This window comes from Alligator mississippiensis, chromosome 3 (genome assembly GCF_030867095.1).
Source record: "Alligator mississippiensis isolate rAllMis1 chromosome 3, rAllMis1, whole genome shotgun sequence".
Lineage (NCBI taxonomy): Eukaryota > Metazoa > Chordata > Crocodylia > Alligatoridae > Alligator > Alligator mississippiensis.
Genome location: NC_081826.1, coordinates 180785952 through 180813313, shown reverse-complemented (window position 1 = coordinate 180813313; position 27362 = coordinate 180785952). Strand labels below are relative to the sequence as shown.

General features: G+C 41.0%; 1 protein-coding gene across 13 annotated transcripts in view; it reads right to left on the bottom strand.

Moving 5' to 3' along the window:
• Nucleotides 1–27362, bottom strand: part of BNC2 (basonuclin zinc finger protein 2) — a 478778-nt gene that overhangs the window by 25458 nt on the left and 425958 nt on the right. For all 13 annotated transcript variants that reach the window (XR_009460955.1, XM_019483666.2, XM_019483667.2 and 10 more), the window contains one exon: nt 9286–11237. Coding sequence is in view for 12 of the 13 variants with exons in the window: in XM_019483666.2 (XP_019339211.1) it covers nt 9286–11237 (1952 nt within the window). In the remaining variant the exon portion in view is untranslated. The remainder of the gene's footprint in view (nt 1–9285; nt 11238–27362) is intronic.

Here is a 27362-nt window from a genome sequence, read left to right as displayed (position 1 = left end):
GGGGCACTTTAACTAGAGCTAATTTAATGAGCTTTATTTAAAGCACCCCTGCTGCCATTTTTGAATGAGGGGACGCTGAATACATGCGACTGCGAGGCTGCTGAAGCATTCTAATTAGAATGCTCCAGCAGACTTGATTAATCTAATTAGAACACATTGGAGCAGGTGTCCTGCATGTGTACAGGGCTGTTGGTTGTAGCTGTCTTGGTCTAAGGACATAGACAGGTTTTGCCTGCACATGTACAGTCACTTGACTACCGTGGGGTAACTGGTATGTTAATTGCAGCCACTGCATGTGACCAGAGTGAACTATGTGGCTACCAGCCTATTCCTCAATGTATTTAACAACTCTATACCATAAGTATTGTCATGTAATTTGGCACAGTTGACAGGCTGTACTGAAGACAGACTCATGACTGAAGAAGTGGATCTGCTGTAGGTTAGGATTAAAGACTTTACTAAGAATTGTGTACGAGAAACTTGCACAATGCACATATGGTACATATTCTACCGTTGACACAGACATACAAGTAATTCTCATCAACAATAATGAGAGTTAAACACATGCATCAGGGAAAAATATTTCTCCCTCTATGATGCTAAATTTTAGCCAGTAATTTTAATGCTCTACTTATGTTTACCACCTGTCCTAATGCTTGTGGGGCACTACTTACATAAACTCTGCAAGTCACTGAAAAGTCTTGGATTTACTTGGTAGGTTGATACAATGATATAACATCTGGCATTGTGCAGGGCAGAGTAAGAGAATGGAAGCCTCACCATTACTTGAAAATAAGTGAAACTTAAAAACCTCCTCAAATAACTACAAAGTGACAGTAACAGTTGTTAATATGATAAACTAAATGGGCAAAAAAGAGAACTTCCTCCAGCCAGTACCGGATCCTGCAAGCCTCACTCACGTAAACAGCCCTTTTAGCTTACTTGTATGAGTAAGGACTACTGTATTTGACTCATTTTTGCCTTTATCTCCTACATTTTCTTTCACTTCCTCATCTCTCATAGAATTGAATTGCATTGTAGCTGGTAAACCACCTATTATTAATTCACTCTCCCTTGCTTGCACTGATTAGTACCTTACTCAGCAGACAGTGTCTACATCTTTACAATAAGACCACACATGAAATAAGTTAATCCTCAGTGGGCGCATACAAGTACTATCTTGCTGCAGAGTTAATTAGTTTACTTCTGCCTAATAGCACTTCATGTGTAGATGCAAGATGTTTACTGTGGAGCTAATTAGTCCACTCCGCAGTAAATATCTCATGTAGATGTGCCCAGTGTTAAGAATAGCAGAATCCACTTCTTTATAACACAGGCTCTCTTTGGTAAGAAAGGCTAATATGACTGTAAGCAAACAAGCATGTTTCATTGACTCCACAAGGAAACCTGCTAATCCATAGACTCATACTATATGCCCTAGTAGTTTTCTCAAAACTATCATTCCCAGTCCCAACAGCAAATGTGCAAATATATTCTGAGGTGGCCCTTTTCAAAAACACTGTAGAAGACAACTCTTTTGTCTGTTGAAATACAGTTAATTAAACACCTAATATCTTAAAATGTTCTCTTCTTGTTCTTAGTGAGGGGAAACATGCTGTATGTGACAGTTAATTATGTTAGGGGAAATATACTAATAGTTACCATGAACTGGTGTTAAGTGGCTTATTTTCCGGAGCTATCTGCACCTAAAATTGCATATATTTATTGAAAAGCAGCCTTTAAAAAGTTATCTGTAGAAGTTTCTAAACATAGCGGGATGATGAAAAAATGGATGCTGTGGTGTTGAGGAGGTGATAACAGGAGGCAGGTAGCAGGTTTCTCACATCTTCACCTCTGTTGATAATGTATGCAGTGGCTCATCAGAGGTATCTGATGTTAATTTATTCAAGCACACCTGTACAGGGCTGGAAGTCAGGTAACCAGATGAGCAAAAATGTATATGTCTCTGCTTTTTTCATATAGCTACCCAGAGGCCTATATCCACACAAATTTAGTTCTGAAGACATCAGCAGGTTTTAATAAACCAAATACAGATGTCTTACTCCATACAAATCAAGGAGTTTATATGTTTAAATCTGGACTGATTTAACTAGCAATCAAATGGCATGATCACACTTGGCACCAATAGTTGCCTCATATTTATTTATAAGTCACCTTGAGCAAATATTATTTTGTTTTTAAATTTATTCATGGGACTGAATCACCTTTCCCACCTTCCAGAACACACACATATGCTCACTTTCTGAGAAAATGTAAAGACAAACCTGAACAATTAATATTCTTACTTTGGTTAAAGAAAGGCAAAGTGAAAAGTTCTAGCTTTGTAACTCCGATCAGGTATGTTGAAAATGCATTTATTTTACATAAATTTAGGGAATGGAAAACAGAGCAATGTGTTCTTTGTTAATACAAAGCTCTCAAATAACCCCAAGTAATAGAGATTTTTAAATTCCTGGTACTGATATAAAGTGGATTTTAACTCATTAGCATATAATAGGACTGATAGTGAAGCAGACCATTGTTTCTTTTCACTTAAAAATCTGATGGCTTTTTATTATTATTATTAACAAGATCTGCTTAGAAGGGAAAATCTGTGGCACCTGTTTTCAGAGGTACCAAATCTGAATCTCTTTCAATACTTAACTCCTAGGATCTTACAGATGAGACAATGCAGCTGAGTTAACTCAACTATGATCCAGTTTATTACCTCTTCACTCTCCATCACACCAACCTTTGCATGTCCTCCCCAGCTCAGCTACTAAAAACAATCCATATGAAATTTGGGTACTACCTCTCCCCACAGGGCAAGAAAAGGATTTTCCTTGTTTTTGTTCTTGCCACTGACCTGGTCTATGAAGTAAAGGTGTTTCCTTAGTTGTAGCCCCCTGAGTTTTTGCTCTGAATAGCAGCCCTCAAACTACTGACACCCTTCATAATGTAAGAGAAGTACCTGTCAAGGCAAAACCTGGAGAAAGCCTGAGACTGGGGAAACAGGACTAGAAGGGTCTGGTTCCATATAGATTTCCTGTCCTCCTTGGTCATGGACTGAACTTTTTCATCTGGCTATGTATGAAGAAGGGTAACTGTAGGAAGAATCTTCTTACAAAAACAACTGTCCCAGCAGCTTTTCTCTCATTCAGATGCACAACATGCAAGACAGTCCACATTAGTTCAATTCTATCAGGCAGCTTCCCAACCCAAAAAGAGATGCTTTCCTGTCCAGAGAAAGACCTCTACCTTTGCTCTTGCCTGATAATATCGTATTTAGCATGATTTCTCTTAAATTTAATTCTTGTTGCCTTTCTGCAACAAGGCATACCCAGTAAGATCTTGACTTGTAGAAAGAAAAGATGGAAAGAGTCTGATATGGTTGAATTGCTGCTAAAGGTGAAGAGTGGTACAGGAGGAAAAATAAAATACTTCTAGAAAAAGTCAGATTAAAAAAAAATGAAACACCAAAAGATTGTTCTTTTTAGGCAAGAAAATAAAGATACTGGCACAGGCAGAAAAATGGATTTAGTGGGCCATTCTATTAGTAGGTGGGAAAGATGATATATAGAAAATGAGATCAGAAAAGAATCCAGATCCCATGATTCTTACCTAAATAAAACAGCCTCTTACTCACTTTTATAAGAGATAATAGAACCATATGTAAATTTTAAATAATAACTGTAATGATCTGCCTCATCTTCCCTCTGTGATACAATGATAAAGTCAGGAATGTGTGTGATGCGAAAAAAAAAAATCCAAAACAGGTGGAATCAGAGTGAGAATTCTGATGTCCTTAGTCCTATTTTAATATGGGACATTCCTGTTTATTCACACCTATCAGAAGATATCCACAACTTTGACATAAAATGTAGTTAGTTGGTAGATGGAGCTAAAACAAGTAATAGTACACTCAGGTCTTCCACTCCTTGAAACCCAGCTTTAAAAAGACCATACTCTGGGCCATCAACAGTGCATCAGGGAAGCGTTTCTATGCATACACTAAGCCTAAGAAATATAACCAAGTTTAGATTAAGCAGACTTGGATTAGGCAAGGTTATATGCAGCGCCAGATGTCTCTTGAAGAAACAAAAGGGATCAGTCAAAACTATTTATTGCCTTACTAAACACAAAGATCTTCACAACTGGTTTTATTAAATAATTGTTTTATATAAACATTTAAAAGAAAATCTTCATAAGTCCTGTAAGCCACATGATGGGAAAAGGCCAACATTATTTTGGAAGCTGGAAACACTGGAAACATCATTCAATTTTAATTTTAAGGATAGCAGAAAATTTCTGGATTTATCTAATCCAAAAGCATACTCTAGAGAGTATGCAATTAAGGGTAACATTCCATTATTATTTGGTGGCCTAGATTCTATTTTCATTTGCCTGTCTAGGCTATAAGACTTAATGGCCCCGGAAATGACCAATGGAAATAGAATGCCACCCTAACCACACAATCAGAATGGACAAACCTGTCATCATCACATAAATCTGTCAAAATGAAAGGGGCATCAGAATGTGATTAGTGCATCCAGCCATATATGGCAGACAAGCTGGTTGGATATTTCTGGTTTCTCCTACAGCAATTAACAGTAAAATGGTTATAATTAGGTTTTAAGGTTGCTATCCACTCAAGTAAACAAAAGTTCTCAGTTCTCAGGGTTTATGCTTCACTTATTTGAAAGCAGAGCTAATAATATACTATAGATGCACAAAGATGCACACAGTTTACATCTTAGAGGCTCAGTCTGCAACCTGAGAGGTAAAACCTGAATGGCTGAGGTTCTGATTTCCTTTTAAATACAAGCTGAGATTCTCAATGAAACTGGGTAAAATCCTTTATGATGCATCGTTTAAGTGGCTTGGATAAAATAATTCTCTGTTTCAAATAGTCAACACAAACCTAAATAAAATAAATGTGTGCATGTGTCTGTGTGTGAGTGTGAGCATATGAGAAGGAGAGAGAGAGAATTAGAAAAGAATATTTGATTAAATCTGACATTTTTTGCACATTAGTTAATTTTCATGCACTCTTAAAAATCCTAGTTCTGGGGAAGATGAGACACGGGTGAGATGAAATACAGTGAGAAATAAAGATGGTTTTTATGAAACTTCCTGCTCAAGTATCTGCAAGAATTATCAGAAATCTTGCGAGAATTCCTGGTCTTTGTAACATTTCCAGACAAATTCTGGTGACTCAAGAGGGCCTGTGAGCCTGGAAAAACATCAGACTCGAGTGTTCAACCAAATGGTACCATGCTTGTAAACTTTTTGAACTACAGTAAAAGCTTTGTTATCTGACAGCCCCTGGGAATGGGGGATGTCAGATAACAAAATATGCTGGTTAATTAAGTAGCCCCGGCCACCGCTTCTCCCACCACATCTGGGGCATCCCTCCACCCCTCCTGTGGCATTGCCGTCCCTCCTGCCACATTGCTGCCTGTCCTGCAGGCCCTGCAGGCCCCATGGGACAGGGAGATGGGCCCCGCACAGCCTGTTATGCCCGTGGGCTGTGGGGGCTCAGCAGCATGGGCTGCTTTGCCCCCAGCCATGGGGGCTCAAAGAAATCGGAAGTGCCACGGTGGGCACTTCCGATTTCACTTTATCTTACAAGCTGGCATTCCGGTTAGTAGAGCATGCAGGCTTGTAAGATGCTGGATAGCGCAGCTTTTACTATACATCATTACTACCTTAAGTCCCTGCAACTCATGGATTTCCTATGCCTATAGATTTCTGTTTTCCCAGGTTCTCAGGAAGACTGAAACACCTTTGAATGCTACTAGTGGGGTGAGAAAGGAAAGATGCGCCCATGCCAGGTACAACTCAAAATCATGCATAAATAATAATTTTATCTATAAGTAAGCTGCCTGCATTCTTCATTCCAAATCATATATTTTACTTTTATGGATCACTTTCAATAAGCTAAAGGTATCCTACATAGTTCATGAAATATTTTTAAACTATGCCCTTGCTTTAAAAGTTCAGCTTTCATAAATATTTTATTGATGTCATCATGATGATCTTTTTCTTATACATCCACTATACTAACTTCTTTATTATTAGCATAATATATCAAATCAACTGTTTCCTGCTGAAATTTAATATTCCAAATAACGTTCCAAATCCTAAACTAGCCCATTCTCATTTTCCATGTTGAATACAAAACGGCTTTGCTTCTTACAAGACTGCCATTTTATAATTTGCTTGAGAAAATACAGCTAGTCAGCCAAATTCTGCACTTACAAAACCTGTATAATGTCTAAGTTGCAAAGGACTCCATGTGGTTTAAGTCATCTCATAGGCTAAGTACAAACAGTAGAAAAACCCTTAGGCTGAATCAATTCAATCTTCGCAGGTTGGTCTAAGATAAATAGATTGAACTGATAACCAAGTGAACAGACATTCTCTTTTGATTCTCGAAATGCAACCACATGCCTACAGTGGCCTAGGCCAGAAGTCGGGTAGTGCTAAGGCATGCCTCCCTGCTCAGCTGGAGCAGACAGCTTGGGCCAAGGTTAGCCCAGCCACTCTGCAAGGGGAGGGTTTCCAGGGAAGACTGAATTAACTTGAATCTGGAAGGAATCTGGGACAGAAGTTCAATAAACCAATTTGAACTAAATCACTTAAGTCTGATATTACATCCATCTGGGTTGATCTTAAACCTGTTCTGACCATTTTGAAAGTAGTTTATGTGCACTGATCTTCTGCTGTGTTCCCAATTTGAACTGATTTCCAATCATTTATACCGGTTTATGTGTAATTTCTGTCCCTAGCCCCAGTCTATAATGGGATCTCTCTATATAGGGCATAGGTCCATCTCAAGTCTCACTAAAGTTACTCCAGATTCTCTGTCCTGACTGGGGCTCTAATTTAGTTTTGGGTGTTTCATTTCTAATGGTCTTTTTTCATTGGTCAAGGAAATTTTCTAGTTTATTCTTCTCTACCTATAACTGTTTTCTAATTTATGGTCACATTTTTCTCATTAGTGGATTTCATAATTGATAATAGAAATTATGAGATATTCTGGACCTACTTTCAAAAAAAATAGTGTGATATGGCTCCCTAACCTTTTTTACATTAAATTACTTTAATTTTATATCATAACTCCATTTCTAGTTACAAACCCTAGCAATTTCAGTGGACAAAGATGCAGAAACTGTGTGAAGTGTTTAGCTGAGCTCAATTTCCTTCCTCTGTTCCTGCTGAATTTTTACTGCACAATGAAAAAATATTAAACCAAAAAAAGGGGGGGAGGGGAGTCTGAAGCAATACAGAATGATTTTGACCATCTCTATGCAAGCCAACAGCATCAACTAGGGCTGTGTGAAGCTTCGGGTGCTGATTTGATTCTAAGGAGATTTGGCCCGATTCAGTGGCCGAATCTCCAAATCCGAATTGAATCAGGGGACCAATAAAAAAGTCTGAATCAATTCAAAGCTCTCCAAATCGATTCCGAAAAGCTTCGGAGAGCTTCGATGATTCGGGGAGTCCCCGCTCGCTGTAGCCAGACTTGGAGCTCGTAAGAAGAGGGTGGAGGAGGGGGGGGATAGAGGAGGGGAAAGGGGACCATGGGGGGACCCCTTCCAGCCCCCATCCACTGCCTACTCCCCCAGCCACCCCCATGGCTGCCCCGCCCACCCCAGCTCCTGGCCCTTGAAAAAAAAAGCCCCTACTCACTGGGCGCTGCCCAGTGGGGGGGGCAATCCCTGCTGCCCCCACTACCCCAAGCTGCATGGGGGGGGCTATGTCACAAGCCCCCTGACCCCCACCTGCTCCCCCAGTCCCCCCATGGCTGCCCCACCCACCCCAGCTCTGGCCCTTTAAGAAAAAAACTAACAAAAAAACCCTGGGCCCACCAGCTCCTGCAGTGGCCTCAGGGGCCTCGTGACAGAGCCCCTCACGTGGTGCAGGGCAGTGGGGATCGACCCCAGCTGGGCAGGAACTGGTGAATCTGGGGTTTTGGGGTTTTTGGTTTTTTTTAAAGGGCCAGAGCTGGGGCAGGTAGAGCAGCCATGTGGAGGTCTGGGAGAGCACGCAGTGTGGGGCAGTGGGGATTGCTCCCCTACCCAGCAGCACCCGGTGAGTTGGGGCTTTTCTTTTCAAAGTGCCGGGAGCTAGAGCAGGCGGGTCAGCCATTGCTGGGGCTGGGAGAGTGGGCAGGGGCTCAGATTCAGCCAGATCCATTCAGGACAGTGATTCAAATCACCAAATCAAATCACTGTCCGCCAAATTGGGCAAATCCGAATCTGAAGCAAAAACTAGCTGCTTCGCACAGGTGTAGCATCAACCTATCCAAAATAGTCAATTATTCAACAATGTGTTCATTATCATGCATGAGAGCTTGTATTCACAAGTATGGAATAACTGTGTTATCCTACCACCTTGACAAATTCCATTTATATTGCATTTTCTCTAGGAATAAAAAATAACTTTTATAACAAAAACCTAAGAGGTTGAGGCCCAGCTGGCTCTGTTTAAGCCCAACTGTTTCTGTACTGATGCAGCATAACTACAGTGTGATGTCATCTGAAGACCCAGCAGAACATACTCTGGCTGATCTTTAAAATATGTAAGGGTCTGGCCTCTCCTTTCTATGTACATAATTCCCATCAGAGTGAGAGGGGGTTATGTGCAGAGAAGAAAATAAAGCTGGACTCCATGGATATATAAGACAGAAAAGTATATGGCTCTCCCATGGAAAGAGAGCAACATTTTGTTACCTTTAACATTTGTTTTGTTCCCTATAATAGTTTATTAGGTCCTAAGTATCAGTATGAAAGAATCTGAGGACAGAATGATTACTGATTCTTATTCATTTTTTCATAAGCCTATGAAGATTTGAGTTCTTTGAATTCTTGTATTCCATTTGTTTCTATGTTTTGATGTATATGCATGAAGATAGTTCTGCTGTATAAAATTTACTATATACATAATAGAAGCTTTGTCTGATTTAAAAGCCGCAGTAAGAGGAAAATAAATGTAATAAGCATTTGTACAATTCACATGCATACACATACACACAGAAGAATGATGACATTTATTATCTATTCAGTCATATAAGATGATAGCACAGTATATACAATTTGGAACACCAGGCAACAGTGAAAGCCTAAAGAGATAATTCTCCCTCAATGCCAAGGGATCATGATTGTCACTTGTCGTTATCATGTGTGTTTCTCTCTCTATTTCTTCATATACCTTAAACTGGATTTTCTTACATAATTCAACATATTTAGTAATGTAGAAAGTCAATTAATATTTACTGACCTGTCTCTGCTTCTCCGTGATGGAAAGGCAGCATTACAGCCAGCCACTGTGCAGACATGCATCTCTTTTAAATGAACGTTCCTGTAGTGCAGCTTCACACTGTAGGAACTCTTGAAACTCTTCTTGCACACATAGCAGATCTTGGGATCAGGGCTTGAACACAGCTCACCTTCTGGGGAGAACTTCTGAGGGCTGTTGTAGCTGAATGTTGAAGTGAAACTTTCATGAAGAGCAGCCATACTCGCACTGCCTCCATTATACAGCCCATATTGGCTCATGTAAAACATATCATATGTAGGGTCTGTAAACTCTTCCTTCACCTTAATTACATCCTGGTTAGAAGATTCATTGTGATTTTCATCCGGCCTGTTAATCATAGATCTTTCATGCACTTCATGGATGCGATCATCACCTTCCATGGATTCCTCACACAATTTTGGCTCTGAAGATTCTGACTCATTTTCATAGTCTCTTTCATGCTCCTGGTCTTCTGATGTCATGCTGTCTGCCCTTCTTATCTCTGTCCTGGAAATGCACCTGCTTCTATCACTTTTAGAAAAATCTTTCACAGACAAACCTGGGCTCATTTCCTCCTGAGAATGGCAATGATTGTCATGACCAATATCATTACCCATTGTGCTGTTGTCATTAGTCTCTTCATCTTCATCAAACTCATCAGCTGTGTCAATAACTTCCTTTTCTATTTTCACTGGCATGCTTGACTTCCTTGGTTTCTTCTTGGGGGCAAGGTCAGCATTAAGCTCAGGGGTGGGCATGACCACTGTAGGTGTTGACGACTCTGGAGGGGGATGTTGGTCCAATGCACTAGTGGCTGGTATTATAGGACTGGTAGGTAGTGAGGTTGGAGGGCTCACCATCTCTCCAGGAGTAAGTAGATTTCTGTAAAAAGGGGGAACAGGCTGGACAGTCTTTAAAGCTGGAAACACCAACTGGCTAGGAAGAGGGTTCTGTAGTACAGGGTCTAGAGGGGGAGTGGTAAAGCCCATTGGAGGCCGACCAGGGCTTGTTAAAGTTAGGTTGGATTTTGTACTTGCTATAACGGGGGTGGCAGCTCCTGATGTAGCACGGATTAGATCTTTGTCTCGGTTGTTCCTTAGCATAGGCATGTGAAGACGTGGGTTTGGGTTAGCGCTGTGACGATTGCGACTTCTAAGAGAGCTAAAGACCATGTTGCAGCCTTCAATAGTGCACCGGTGTTTGATTTTAAGATGGACTGCATTGTAGTGAATTTTGAGAGTACCTTTGTCATAGAAAGTTTTACCACAAGCATTGCAGAACACTCTCCCTTTTCTTGATGCTGACCCCATTCTCCTCATTCTGTGGATCCTGAATGAGCTTTTTGTGTGCTCCGTTTTGGACAAATCATTGACAGGTGTAGATGTCTGAACAGGAGATGCACAGGCTGGCTCAGTTTTGGGTTCAACATTTGTGATGCTGGTCAGAGCATTCCTGCTGGATGCCTGCTCATTCTTGAATGGTGTGGGGGAAACTTCAGATTCACTGCTTTCATTATATTCATTTTGGGTTGTAAGGCTAGGTTCACGCAGCCTCATTGCTGGCTGTTCCAGCAGGAGGCCATTTGGAGGTAGCCCCAGCAGCGGAGCAGATACTGGATTTATGTACTGGAACGGTAGGAGGAATGCAAGGCTGTTAGGGATGTTTTCAAAATGATGAATGCTGGAAGGGTTGCTGTTCTCCAGGTGAGCAAGGAGACTTGGGCTCCTGGTGCGATTATTGCTTTCAATAAAAGTCCTTATGTCTGAATCCGTCTTTGAAGATGGCACAGCCACGGCCTGCCCTTCTTTTTCTTGAATTGCCATCAGCTCCACGATGGATTTGGTTTCCCCAAATCTCAGAAACTGCTGAAGGGTAATAATCTCTTCTTCCCTGGACATGATGGCCCAGCGGTCCAGCACCTTGCCTGCAGCATCCTAGAGGCCATATCAAAGAAACAACAAAGACAAACACAAAGAAAAAAAAACTTATTGATTCTGCATAATTATTGGATTTGATAGAAGTTGCTCTGCAGCCTGCACATGAAACACTAAGCTCAGAAAACAACCTGCAAACAGTGTTAATACTAGTCAACCCACAAAGCAAAATTTTCTGCCATGCAAATGTAGTAATTAGAGTCACAGTTAGAGAAACAGATTGAGTTTAATAATGTCAAAGCAAACAAAATGTGGACCACTGGGGCTCTGTGATCTAAAATGCCTTCAATACTGCTATTTTAACAACAGTGATCTATGTACTATGCAACTGTTTAGCATACATTAGTATAAGATGTGAACTCTTGCTGTGCACCCCACTGTAAATGCAGAAAACTGTACCTTAATCCTTATTAAATGGTGACACTTCAGGAAAGAACTAAATAAATGCATTTGACAGAATTCACTTTTTGTATATAAGTAGCCATAAGGCTGAAATTGGTTAGGAGAAATCTCATAAAATGTTTTTCAAAGATTTTGAAACAAGGCAGACATTTCAATAATAGCACAATAATATGAATATTCTACATGTAGCCCCTATTTTTTTCCATGAGGGCAATACTTAAAATTGCTTTTATTACCCACTTGCATCAAAAGGCTGAAACTGAGGCATGGAAAGAAAAACCATTTTTTAGTATAACTGTTACCGGCAATTTATCGTAACCTTGAACCTGGGTTTCGTCTAGACTTAAAATGACTTTTTGGCAGCTTTGTTATAAAAGACAGTTACAAATATTTAAAAAGTAAACATTTGATGGATGTAGATAGCATAAATGTGTAAAAATGTTGTCTCTTAACATTGCCTTCTGATAGCAAGGGAAAAATCCAGAGAGAATACACATCAGTAATCACCAGACTATCTGTTGTTAAATATACATTAAAAAGCATTTCACACTTTCATTTTTGCTAGTAAGTATGAGATTTGCCTGGAGGTAGGACTTAAAAATTCTGCACTGTAATGTCAGGCAATCCATTCCAGCATGTATTGTTAAAAAACAAATTAAAATACTTATATAATGAATACATTATTTTATTGACGTCTTTGCCATTGGATTAATACTGGACATGTAACAATCACCAATAAAGGCTATCCAAAAGGGTGGTCCAGTTTCTCCTGCATAGAACATTTAGAAACCTCTGCCTGGAACTTCTCAATGCTGTCTTTGGTCTTTTTTGACCCTGCATATCAGATTCAAAGCTTAGGGACTACCCTTTTTTAAAGAACTCACCAGAATTAGCTTGATTAGGGAGAGGGCAAATTTTATATTAAAATTATTTTTCAGTCAGCGCAGTACTGATTTGGGGGAAGGTGGGTGGGGGGAGGGTGTTCCTGAGCATTTTATAGCACAGTAAATCACAACTTGCTCAAATGATGAAACACGCACTTAAAACCCAGAGTGTCTGGTCTTGATCATTTTAATTCAGATTTGTCTTAACTCATCAGATGCAGTTAATGAAACGGGTCAATGCCATGCATGTTGCAATACTTTACATGAGGCTGTAGAACTATTATCTTGGCTCATGGTGCCAGGAATGTAATTAACCTATGACAACAATATAATGATGGGAAAATCTTAAATAGGCTCTGAACATACAAGTTGATACACACAGACACATCTCTGCATCTGTGCAGAATGTTCTTTGCTGGGGATCCATGCTTGTTACAAGTAATTCCTGTGAAGACATCTTGCAAGACCTGGCCATGATTTATAGACTTGGTTCAGGCAAGCTCCCCAAATGTATCTAGGACTACTCTAACTCCTACCAGCTTACAATTACACCAGCCAGCTGGAAGAGAGCACCTATTATACAAGAACTCGTTGAGAACCATTGCAATTTTTCCAGCAGGGCAGGAAATTCTTGGAAGGATACATACGCTTTAAAGCTTCAGGACTGTACTTTCCTTCCCTTCAACTTCCAAACTGGTTACTTTTGGCAATCTGCCCTGCATACTTTTCACAGGCTCTCTTGACTCCTACCACAAAATCCATCAAGTTTCATTTTTCCTTGCCATAATTATGTTACTTCTAAGATAGCTTTAGGGCTTTGCCTGATATATGAACCATTACACACCACATATCTTTAATGTGAAAGCCACTGATGTTACCTCCTCCTCCCCACAACACAACTTGTACCTGAAAAAGCATTTGTGCCCTTGGGAAAGGCACTGAATGGTTTGGTGATGGGATTGTTGGGTTTCTCTAATTTATAGCAGTCACCAATACTGAATCGGGGACTCTGTCTGCTGCCACCATCAGGCTGCTTGCAGCATTCTAGTTGTAGTAATTTGTGTGTTTCTTTTTAAATAAAGAAATACCCTCAGAGACCTGCCTAATGCATATATGTTTTAAAAATTTGGATATTTAAATAAATGAAAAAATTAGAGTTGAACCATGCTGCACACATTAGAACAAGTCATGAGACTGGAAATCTATGGATCCCACAGTACATCGTTCCACATAAAATGAAGAGACTGATTAGTCTCTCTTCTCATGACAGCAGGGTGTATGCTCTGTGGGGCATATGGCATTGCAGGGTGTATGCCCCTTGGGGCATATGGCATTGCTCCTTTTTTAGTGCCATATTGTTATCCTTAATTACATTCTTATAGCGTGCCCTATATAATGTTTTTTTAGAGGGGTGGGGAAGATGAAAGTCTCTGGGCCACATTCTCAGGCCTTACTAAAGTCTCAGTGAACATTTAAACAAGCAATAGAGGATTTGCTTGGCATGGGGTTATCCTTAGCTGTCATAAAGACAGCAGCCTCAGGATCAAGGGAATCAGAAAGCTGGTTTAAAAAAACCCTTTTCCTACTCCCATGAGCTATACTGAGTGTTTGCACAGCTAAGGATTTACGTCAATTTACCAATCCCTTAAACCACCCAGTGACCCAATCATTACCATCTTTAAGGCCAGTCCTACAAGGACCAGGCTTTGTCCAGTTTTCCTTAGCAGTGATGAAGTGTGTGTGAGTGCATGCGTGCGTGCGTGTCTTTCTGTTTTGTTCAGGCCTGCACAATTCTACATTTGAGTAAAGAAAATAGTTTGCTACCTTTGTTGTAAGCATTACATTGACCTTTTAAAGGATTTATAGAAAAATTTTCTACTGACATGAAAATACTATGGGTGGAGTCATAGATGTGAAAGATGGTACATATTTTTCTTTCAAATTCATATTTTTAGGATGGACACTGTTAATTTTTTTTGCTTAAAAGTAAAATTTTTCTAACAATACCAGAAGTGGAACAGATCATGGTATTTCACAGAAAATATATCACTTTTGTACAAAGTAGAGCATATGGTTCAATATTTACATAGTGATGGTTTTCTATAAATCATTCTGAGTATACATTAAAATTCAAAACTAGATAAAGAGCAAATAGGAATGTCATTTTTTGATAAAACTTGAAAATTAAAAGAGAATCTAACCATTATCCTTTTGAATCAAGCTATAACTAGCTAGGGATCTCTTTGTATACTTTAATACTTGATTAGAGGTCCAAGTCCTTTCTTACATGTAATCGATTTCTTGTTTCTTATAATCTCTCATGCTAAATTTTCTTCCCAAAGCCATTAAATCATATCCACATTTACATTTTTCATGACAAAAGGTTCCAATTTACATTACTTTTTCCAGCTCACTACTGATTAAGCCAAGCCTCCTGTGACAATATGTACAAGCAAGTCAGTGAGTGTAAAGATACCAATGTATGCTTTTCAGCTCTAAGCAAGCTGCTTCTAAGCAAGCCTGGTGAAGAATACCTAACCTGTATGGCATACAATGATGTTCTTGCTTCCCTGACCATACAGCCTGATTTTTTTTTTTTTTTTGTAAGTCATTGGCTCTGCTCCAATATCATAAAGAGAGAATCTGTAAAACCCCTATACCATAAAAGATGAACCTCCAAGGGTTCAAGACCTATAACCTTAAATCTTTCTTCATCTGGGTTTAAACGCACACTTGATTTTCTTTCTCTATATATATTATTACTAAAAATATAGATACACATATAAACACCCTGTATTAGGTCTATGAGGCAGTGTCATAGTTAATCATTATGAACCTGTCTCCTGATTTTTGCTGACCTGTAGGTTAGAATGAGACGTGTCAGGATGTGTTAGGATGTATCCTGCCCTAACTTCTAGGTCATATCAAAACAAGTGATAGGCTCAGGATGATTATCTCAAATGATACAAATGGGTTAGAGTGGAAGACAAGCACAAAGTGCTCTCTAATTTTTATGAGTTTGACTGGAGATGAGTGGGAAGGGGGAGTTTTGATTTCCTGAGAGCTTTTGAGCTTTAATAAGTTTTCGATTTATCCTGTCACCCTTACAACGTGTCTGTATGGAAAATGATGGCCTCTATGCAATGCACATGTACTTTCAACCTTGAACTTTGTTGTCAAACCAGTTTGTTTTAAAGTCTTCTTTTTGGGTGAAAAACTGAACAGAGTCCTATGGTCTCCATTATCCTGAGTTAATTATTATATATATAAATTACATCTGAGATATATATATCACACACTTATTTGTAGGACTATATTTATCTCTTACATTTACGTCTTGGCAAAGCTAACAGGGAAGGGAGCTGCACGTATGTCTGCATGTACAGCTATAACCACAAGGAGAGTTGCGCAGGAGTTAAGATGAATAAAAAGGTTAAAATTGAAAATGATTTTTTAAAAAAGAATTAGCAGATTCCAGGAAGCACTAAAGGAATAGTTTAGGGTACTATTGTGCCAATTTATGAGAAGTACTCAAAGTTATATGAAAAAATAGCATAGCAGACTTATTTATTTTAGGAGATTTGTGTGCACACCTCACACTCACTTTTTCTCGTGAGTGGTTTTCTTCTTCAAGTGTGCAGTAGTTAGAGGATATATATATACAGTGAATACAAATGTAATCCATTAGTTAAGCCAGTTAAGGTTTACCTTGCACTTAACTCTCTTCTATAAGCCCTTCTAAGACAGTATCTGTTTTCACTGATCTTGGGAAAACATTTCTATTACAATTAAAAAAACAGACTGAAATGCTCTAACTCAGTCATACTATAATCACACAGGATGGCTTTCATTAGGGTGCAGACAGAAAATCAACATTTGTTTCTGATAAAGAAAGCCCTACATAATTTCCATGATTTGGGGTTTGTTGTTTTTTGTTTGGCTGAATTTCCCAGGAGCATCTCCTTACTTCCAAATTAGCTTTCAAGCTGTTATACTCAGAGTAGTAGTTCATATCCCATCTTTTTCTGGGGAAAAAGTGACCACTACAGAGAGGTATATCAGTTCACACTTCTACAGATGGGAAAAAGCCTAAATGCACTAGATTTCTCTCCTCCTCAGGTCACTTGCTACTGCCTACTGATTACAAGAGGAACAGTATCTGGCCTTATGTCTAGATTTTCATAAAAATATGTATCCACAGACTTATTTTCCTGATGGGCAATCTTTACTTACATTGACCCAAGGTCACCTTTGTTCTTGCAAACATCAGAGAAAGGTGTATGTGCTAGCTTGCTGCGATCAAACACAAGCAGCCGATATAAGATTTGATAGGACCAACCTACAAAGTATCATAATTTACAATCTCCACAACTCTCCTTATCTTCTCCACCCCTCCTCCTCTCTCCAAATCATGTGATAAGAGTCAGTGGTCTTTTCCTTATGTCTGCTGCTGCATCAGACACCAACACAACACAGCACCACAGTCTGCAGTCAATAATGGAAATCTTTAGTTTTTGGCTTAACCACTGCCTCTACTGTACTGATAAAAGCAAAAGAGCTGGATTGCCCCTCCCCCGACTTCTTTAAACTGCAGTTGTCATCTTTTACAAAGACAGGGGGTGCATATCGTGTCTTTTGCTTATGACAACTAACAAAGAAAGAACTGCATCAAAGCATACATATGAAGGATATTAGCAGCATGTACCCAAATGCATGAGTGGAGAAATGCAGAAATGTGGTTTCTTAGCAGAGTATTTATTCTTGTTACCAGTATCTGTCACAAGTTGCTCCTCATACAGCTTTTTCCATCTTTCATTACTTGGTGCTATGTTAACAACGAGCTGGCACTTCTATGGCAACTTCTGCCTAAAAGGACCTCAAAGGGCTTTACAACTGTTTACTAATTAGGATTACAGCTGAAATCATGCTCCAGTTCAGAATAACTACCATGACATCATACGAGAGTGAATTAGGGTGCTGACAGTCATTTGGTTAAAGGCACATTGGGATGTGATCCCAACAATCATGCTTCCTGCCATACTACCTTTGCATGGCAGTATGTGTGATTTTGGGATTGGGGATCAGGCCCCAATCCTGCCGTACTTGACAGTACAAAGCATAGGTGCCTGACAATCGCTCCAGGGGCTAAACAGGCTGCCAATTCAAGCCCCTGGAGCTGGCTGCTGATCAAATGATCAGGGACAGCACCAAGGCCCATTTCAGCCCTAATGTGGTCTGCCCTGCTAATGTTCATTTTAAGGCACAATGAAAGCCAGCCACAAAATTAAAACACATTTCAATTTTTGTCACACCATTAATTGGCTGAATATTTTGACACAGTCTAGTACTCCAGTATTAAAAGGAGCCCAGTCTATCTAGGAATACATGTAGAGACTTGCCACCATGATGGGACGCTGCAGCTGTCTCAGCAGCCCTGCACAACTGTGTAGGAGAGAAAGCAAAGAATACCATGTCCAACTGAAACTGCAAATGGAATTTAAGTAGGTGGAAGGTAATAACCATAGTTGAAACTTGGCCAGGATACCAGAGTTAACCACCCACAGTCTTGCTAAAAAGGCATATGGAATCTTTATTGACCAAAAAGTGCTCATGACCTCTGTTTTAGATTTCAACCTAAATCAGAACCTCCAGCAGCACAGTCCTCTACTGGAGCACTGGTTCAGCAATAATTGAGAGAGAGAAGCCTACCTGCCCACTACGCTGGACTTTATGGAGGGGGCCCAGTTCTGCTCTTTCTGATATATCCTCCATTTCTTAGTTCCCATCTACCTTATATCTCGCATCTCAGTAACAGCTACACTCTTTACAGAATTCCTAATATGTAGCTCTGAAAGATTATGATATAAAGAAGTGAATACCCTGCCAGAATCCAAATGAAAATAATTTACAGAAGAAAAGAAATCTGCTTAAATGGGGTAGGGGAGGACTTTTTTCATTCATAAAAGAAACATTAATAGAAACTCTAGCCCCCACTTCTTCCTGAAAAAAGTATTCACCTTTACAACTCAAATAACACTATTAGGATGCTAGGGCACTAGTTTTAAATGCTTCTTGTGATTTTTTAAACATATTGTTTGACTTTTGATAAAATATTCACTTTGTTATGGAATGCTCTTGATTATGGATCTGATAAGAATGTATAATTCATAAAAGAGGATCATTTTCTTTCTTAGTAACAGTGTGTACAGCATTTTTATTTTAAAAACTATGATAGATCACGGTGGGGTTACAACATATTTAATCACGGCAGCTCCATCTACACTTTTATAGTTAAGCACCTGTCAAGTTTTTCCACTGTAAAGCCCTGCTGTATTCAGAGGCTTAGAATTTATCTGGAGAAGGACATTCTAATTTGAAGCTGGGGTTTGCTTTTCTTCTTGATTATATTATTTTTACAGTGGTGGAACTTCAGTAGAGTCAGCTCCGATTTGCACTTGGGAAAACGTAGGGAAATCAGATGCTGACTTGATTGCAGCAAAACAACTGGTCCATCATTCAGCATGAATAAATATTGAATGACTAATTCTAAAAATATCTAGCTGGTCACCTTTCAGTGGTTGCCATTAATATTGTTTAATTATTTAGAGAGTGTGTATGTGTGTATATACGTATGTGTGTATGTATATGTGTACACACACACACACACACACACACACACACACACACAGTAACAGTAGTCCCTAAAAAGGAGCTCCATCATGCAGTGGATTGCACACACTGTATTTAACCAATGAACACTTACACTCTTTCAATCAGTTCTGACTAAGACTTTCAAAGTTGTCTGAGGCACTCCCCAATTTCAATTAATAGAAATTCATGCATTCTGCTCCCTTAGCTTTGAATTTCAAGGCCTGGGACTACATTTAGAGAAATAGTAGAGGACATCTTAGGTTCTCTACAGATGGAATTCTGGGCTCCCCGAATGCTTGCATGCTTGTCTTATTGGGGTGATCTGACCCCAGCTGAATTCTTGCCCCTTGGGCAGGGGGCTGGACCTGATGATCTTGCAAGGTCCCTTCCAGCCCTAATGTCGAAATCTATGGATGGTACTGAAATTTAATTTAAATTAGCTTGCTGTCCTTTAAGCAGCTTCACAACATCCAGGTGCTGAGTGATACGGGTATTATTTACCTTTTTTTTTTTTTTTTAGGCAGTGCTGGCTCCCAAAGGGGTTGGCACCGTGATGCATTTTGCAGTTTGGAATGCAATATACGGGAATGTTGTGTGCTAAAGAGGACCACGTATAAATAACAACACTGTGGCAGGGCATGGTAAATCAAGGACAGAATTTCAATTATAACTTTAGAGGTTCTGGCTCACTGCACTGTAAGCTAGAGCATCAGGAATACATTTTTAAAAGAATGTATACATATAGGTTGAGTTTGCAACTTGTGTATCCTGGGGCAAAGTAGTAACTGAGCATGCACAGTATCCAGTGCACTCTTAGACCTTAGACACAGCAATCTGATTTTTCACAAGCAATAACCAATTGTGTATACACAGCTGCCTATTTTGGTGCATGGCTTTACCCTTTGTTACTCTCATTCACTGAGATTAAAGGAGTTTTCACAGTTTGGAAGGCAATAATATGTAGTGCACTGATAATTAGACTAAAAAAAAGTTACAATTCCTGGGTTCATCTAGTCCCTGCATGCATCCAACAAGCTGTTCTTCTTAAAGTGCTCTACTCCACAGTTCTGCTGTCTCTGAAAGAAGAATCTCTCACAGGATTTTATGAGAATCAGTGAATATTTTCAGAAAGCCCTGAAGACATACTATTATATTTACAACACATATAGCTTCAACAGTTGCCTGAGTGCCAAGATCTAAGCTAAGATACAAATATACTATTTGGATTAATTACCACATATGCTGAGTGAGACTGCATCTAAGTGCAACACACTGAAGCAAAGCCAGAGACCTAATATTTAGGAGGTCAGACTACAAGATTATAAGGGTCCCTTCTGACCTTAAATTTAAAATCCATGAAACATTAAGCCAGTAATGTTAACTGGAAAAAAGTAGCAAATGGCTAAATCACAATGTCCTCTTAGGCAAAACTTGTATTGAAGTCAGTGGGAGATTTGTCTGAATAAGGGCAGAGAAAGGAATTGAGGATTTCACTCAACAACATCAACTGGAGTAGAAGTGCTTATTAGTGTAACTGTAACTGTATTTCATGAAATGCTTGGGTCTGATTGAGCATAAAGCTGTGACTCAATAAAGGGATTCAGCTGTGCTCTATGCTGGGTATGTGAATGGCAACAGAAAAGGGAGATTGATTTCTGTCTTTACTATTCATTAGGGAACTATGGCATTATTACTTGCAATATATACACAATGATCTTAACGAGAACTCTTTTTTTGGATTGTTTACTTTTAAAAAAAATTATGCCAGGAAAGTGAAGTTTATTATAGGTGCATGTGTGATGCAGAAGGCAGACAGCGGGGTGCACGTAAGATACCAAGAAGCCAAAGGTTAGTTAGTACACAAAAATTCTAGAAAGCGTGAAGCAAATTATCTGTCTGCACACATTACAAGCACTGAAATGCAAAGGAAAATAGGAAAAAAATATATTGTGGTGTGCAAGGTAATAATAACTGTGCCTGCATGCCTTAATACCCTCTTGTCCCAGCAGTCTTGACTTTCTAGGCAGCCCACTTCCCCACATTAACAGTAGTCATTTGGAGAGCAGCAAATGTGCCATTAGAAGCACTTTTACAAGTGTATATTCATCCACCAATTAGCTTAATGTGGCCGCTTTCTGCATATTTTCTATCCAGGCTTGCACAAATCTTATTAATATTTCCCCCTAGCGCTTTGACAGATTACCTTGTCATTATGCATCCTGGAGCCTTTTAAACAATATGGGTAAACTACTGTTTGCGAGGTTAATGACAATTATCCCCTAATTACTGCATAAGTCACTCAGTCCACTTTATCTCTTAGGCAGGGTTCTGCTCTGTGTATCTGCCATTGTGTCACTGTAAATGAATCTTGTATAGCTATGTTTATCTGTCGTTGCCTTGTAAATTACACTGACAGAAGAATGAACAAATTACTGTGTGTCATCACTTAAATACGGCTTCAAATATTTAAAAAAAAAGAAAGAAAGAAAACCAAACCAGAAGCAGAAGACTTGAATTTTAGCCTGATCACACTTAGTAAAAACATGCTTAAGGTTTCAGGTGATATATTTCAGAGCTGATGGGATAGGATTTGGTAGTGGGGCCCTGAGGTAACGGGGGAAGGGATGGAAGAATAGGAGAAACAAAAAGCTCTGGTAATAGTAATGCTATTATTATCCTCTGACAGTTTTCTCTGTTATTTTAACAGATGATATGACTAGCTCATTGTATTTTCCAAATGTTCTCATACTCCGTCAGGTCAGTAGGGATGTGCTGCACTTCACAATTGCAATGGTTTCTCATCATGCTCCCCACAGTTTTCAGCAATACAAATGTAACACAAGGGCCCAGCATAAATGGGAACAGAACTAGCATAAATAAAACCAAAGGCTTAACTGATATAATGGGTGCATTTTAAATATTATCAAAGAGAATTAATAACTCGGATCCAATGTCTGCCCTGAGCAGGCCCGCTGACTCCAATGGGATTGCTCAGGGCAAAGCTGGCAGGCAGGATCCACATTAATATATTGTTTCAAACAATAATTAAAAAAAATTAGATTCATACCCATTGTACTTCACACTATCCGTACATGGGTTTTCCTATTTAATGTATGTGGGCTCAGTTCATCCCTGCCAGTGGGCATTGCTTTGCTCTAAGTCACACTTTTCAAAGAGGGGACAGCAGTCTAGACAGTGGCACTCTTCCTGGCATGTTACACCCGTTCAGAGCAGCTTACAGTCAGGGCTTCACAGGTAACCCACATGTAGGAGTGTAGAGGCCAACCTCCTGTATGGAAAACAGACTGTTTAGTGACTTGCCCAGCTTCACACACCTGGGACAGGCTAATTCTCAGAACAACAATAAAGTATCTTGTGTTAAGATGCACTAGAAATCCATAGGAAAGAGTGATTTTCATATTTGAAGTGGCTAATAAAAACTTGCCTAAATGCGCCATTCTTTATTAAACCAATATTTCTTTTAAAAGTGACAGACTGACAGACCTGAAGACTGCTGCCTTCTAGCTACACACGCAATTGTTACAGGACAGATAACTCTGAGTACATGGAGTTTTCCATACTGTCCCGCATTGATTTGGAAGGGTCTTCTCTAAGACCAGACAGGCAGGTGAGTCTTCAAGCCTCTTCATTATTTTACCTGGGCTGCCAACAGTTACAATAGCCGTGGTGGGTATATGTTGAGAACATATGCCTCCTGGGATTGAATATACCAAATTTATTTCATGGAGGAGAACAAAGAGCCATCAAACACAAACTTTCAGCCACCACTGATTTGGCAGATTAGGAGCCAACCAAGAGAGTATGAAGTGCCATTATTGAGCTCTGAAACTTGTCAGTTTCATTTAAATCTGGGACTTAACTCTCACTGAAAGGGTCTTTCTGCATATTTTGACACCTCTGACCCTGTTACCAGTGCCATAGCATGGTTGTTTGGTGCCCGGGGCAAGCCCACAGCAGCAGCCCACCCTTGTCCTGCACGCAGATCTAGAGGACACACACTCCCTCATGCTTGCCCGGGGGTGCATGGAGCAGCAGGAGCTGCTCTCCCTTCCCCATAGCCCCCGCCCTCCCCCCCCGGACAAGCCTCGCCTTGCCCCTGCTGAGCAGTGTCTACCCCCCTCCTCCCTCACTGGCGGACCTTGATCTGCCCCCTGCATTCCCATTCTGTACCCCCCTCTTCCCCCCACAACAGAATCACCAGCTGGCCGCTGCTCTCCAAGCTGCCGGGCAGGCTGCATGCATGCTGCAGCTGTGTACATGCACGCAGCATTTATTGACGACATTATCAGGCACATCAGCTAAAAATTTTTGAAATATTTATAACAAAATATTGACTCAGGACTCGCCTCTTGGTGCCCTTTTGCTTCGACACCCAGGGCGGTCGCCCTATTTGCCCCTTCCTTGCTACAGTACTGCCTGTTAGGGTGATGCGAAGCTTCAGTCCCTGATTTGATTCAGTGGAGATCCAACCCGATTCGGTGGCTGAATCTCCGAGTTGAATCAGAAGACCCTTTAATCTCTCTGAATTGAACCGGAGAGATTCAGAAAGATTTGGCAATTCGGATATAGACACAGATTTAAATTTTTTTCAATATAACTCTAGGTACCAGGCAGCTCATGAATGCTGTGATGGTGGGGTGGATGAAGTATCCCACAGAAACACAGGGGGCTCCACAATGCGCTCAGCAGCAGACCCAGAAGTGTACCAGAAGCACTTCCAGGTCCACTGGGGAGTGTGCAGCGCCCCCCACCCCCCGCATCACCCTGGCTCAGCGACTGGTGCCTCCTGGGTCTGGGGGGGCACCTGGGTTCCCCCCGTGGCCAAACGGCAAGTCATGGGGGCACAGAGGACCCCCCGAGTGCTTGGCTGTGGACCCAGAAGTGGACCGGAACTACTTCCGGTCCACTTCTGGGTTCACTGCAGAGCACATGGGCCCCCCACACTGCTGTGGGACACTCCATCTCCCCCAGCATCACAGCGTTCATGAGCCATGCCTGGTATCTCAATGTACGCAGAAAAACATTCAAAGCTGTGTCTATGGCCAAATCACTGATTCTCTGAATCAGCATTGAATCGTCAGATTCGGATTTGGCCAAATTGAATCGGGGACAGCAAGCCAAATTAACTAATTGAATCACTGTCCCTGATTTGGGCCGAATCCGAATCAAATACGGCCCATTTCACACACCCCTACTACATAGTAATTCATGTAAGCATATTCTGGCAGAAATGGATATAAATACTCACACACTATTGTAGCAAACCCCAGTTTTTCTTTTTTTATTGATTTTAAAATGCATTCCCTCCCCTTCCCCAACCATTTCTGACCTTTTCTCTCTCTCTCTATTCCCTATAAATAACTATAAGTAAACTAAGATGTAGGATAAGCTTTAACATTTTATTTTAGGTAGTAAGTTATATTTTTCTCTCCCTTCTTTGCAAATAAGTTCCCTGCTATTTTGATATCGATGCCCACTGTTTTATAAGTGATAATTATTATGTTTGTACTGCTTTTATATTGTGTGATTACTGTTTTAGGCCTATATATGTAAGTTAGCATAAGTCATGTCAAGTTTCTATTTTGTATGTCAAGACTACATCTTGTGTCCTCTGCCCGGGCATCCCCTTTGTTGCAACTGTATGATTCATGTACCCCTCCCATGTAAATTGGTTCCCGGATGAATGACAGTGATTGGGAATGATTGAAATACAATGGTAGCAGGCCTCTACCGAATGGCCTGTAATGACCAGGCCATCGCCTAGCATTGATTCATCCAGGAACCTCACCCAGGAACAGAGACAAGACCAGCATTTGAAAGACAAAAGACCCTGCAGAACCGGCAACTCTCACTATTACAGACACCCGAAACTGCACATCCCTGCATGGAGCACACATGCTCAGTACACCAGGGGCTGACCCTTGCCTGGGCATGCCTCCAGTCACTAGGGTCACACAAGGTCTGCCCCTATAAAAAGGGGGAATGCCATTTCCAGTGGGAACGACATTTCCATCTGGACCAGCACCATGCCACACCACCTATCCACCCAGAGGCCCTGCCGGTGACCCCCCTCTGGACAACACCTACTGGACAAGGACCCCTTCCCAGCCTGGATAGGTAGCTATCGCCCCCCACGCCGTCTTCAACCAAGGACTTGGACTCTGCTTCTCTTCTCTACCTGGACTCCAACCCTTCCACTGAGTCTCTTTCTCCTGCTGCCATTGTGAGTTTTTGTGCTTGCTTGCGAGCGCGCGTGTGTGAACCAATAACTACACGGGGCTGTGTAGTGTGTTGTCTGTTTAATAAAACTGTTATTTGGACCCCTAAGTTGGGTTTTGCTTTACTATGGTTTGGCCCTGCTGCAATCTCTGCTCCTTGCCCCTCTAACTTCTGTCTCATTTCTCCCTCTCCTGCTTCTGGCTCACTGCCACCTCCAACACCTGTCCTGAGCTCCTCTCTGCCTCCAAACCCCTTGTTCCTTTGCCACTGTCTTATCCCCACCGCCTTTTCCCCTAAGCAACCAGGTTTCTGCCTCAGTTTCTTTCCTGGCTGTCTCCTCCTTGCCACCACTTATCTGCCCCCCGCCCCCACAAATATCTCAGCTGTCTGCTTCAGTTTCCAGCCCCAGTCTACTTTAAGTAAACCCAAGCCTCAGTTCCTCAGCCAGCTTCTCTGTAGTCCACCAGTTCTAATCCTGGTCCTGGTAACTTTCACTCCATACACTTTAACACTCTCTCTCTCACCTGAACCTTCCCCCAAGTATCCCTGGTACCCTAAGCACACACATACCCACTAGTTTCATAGTTTGTAGGGTCGGAAGGGACCTTGACAGATCATCAAGTCCAACCCCCTGCCATGGCAAGAAAGAACACTGGGGTCAAACGACCCCAGCAAGGTGTTCATCTAGCCTCCTCTTAAAGACCCCCAGGGTAGGAGCCAGCACCACTTCTCTTGGAAGTTGGTTCCAGATCCTAGCCACCCTGACAGTGAAGTAGTGCCTCCTGATGTCTAGTCTGAATCTACCCTCGGCCAGCTTGTGACCCTCGCATTATTTCTAGTCATTCCTGGTAGTGCTCGGGGGAACAAGGACCTCCCCCAATACCTGCTGGTCCCCTCTGACTAGTTTGTAACAGGCCACTAGATCCCCCCTCAGCCTTCTCTTGTGGAGGCTGAACAGGTTCAGGTCCTGTAGCCTCTCCATGTAGGGCCTGCCCTGCTGCCCCCTGATCATGTGGGTGGCCCTCCTCTGAACCCTCTCAATGCTGTCCACATCCCTCCTGAAGTGCAGCACCCAGAACTGGACGCAGTACTCCAACTGTGGCCTGACCAGTGCCGCATAAAGGGGGAGGATCACTTCCTTGGACCTGCTTGAGATGTATCTGTGGATGCATGATAAGGTATGGTTGGCCTTCCTGACCACACACGGTTGGTCCATGTTTATTTTGGCATCAATAATGATTCCAAGATCCTTTTCTGCCTCTGCACTGACAAGAAGGGAGTTCCCCAGCCTGTAGGTATGCTGCTGGTTCTTCCTCCCCAGGTGCAGTACCTTGCACTTGTCAGTGCTGAAACCCATCCAAGTTAGGAACTTACCTGTGTGTATGTGTAGGTGTGTGTGAACTGGTGTGTGTGTGAACTGGTGTGTGTACGTCATTGTGTGCATGATATACGAATTAGTGATCTGTGTCTAACTTTTGGGGTGTATAGTGTATGTGCTTGAGTTGGTGATAGGTATGCATGTGCCTAGGCTGGTTTGGATGTGTATGTGCCAGAGCTGGTAGTGTGTGTGTATATGCACCTAATTGATTTATGTGTTTGTATATGTGCAATTGTGTCAAACCCTCCTGTCTAACAGCGCAATATTGAGATCCTGAGAGCTGGCCTGACCCCCCAGGGCAACACTATGTGTAGCATATTGCATATAAGTACGTATTTGTACATATGTATATCTACTAAACAATAATTTTTTCAGCATAATTTGTACAGCTTCTAAGATTTTACTAACCAATGCCATTTTGTATATAATTTAAAACATTTCCAGCATCAAATTCTGAATAGCAAACACAAGTGCAGACCACCAAAGATAAAATAATGGTGTGTTCAGACTTTGGCCCTTGAAAGGTCAGAGCATGGGGTATTTATTTATTTAATTTGCACCCAGTGAATA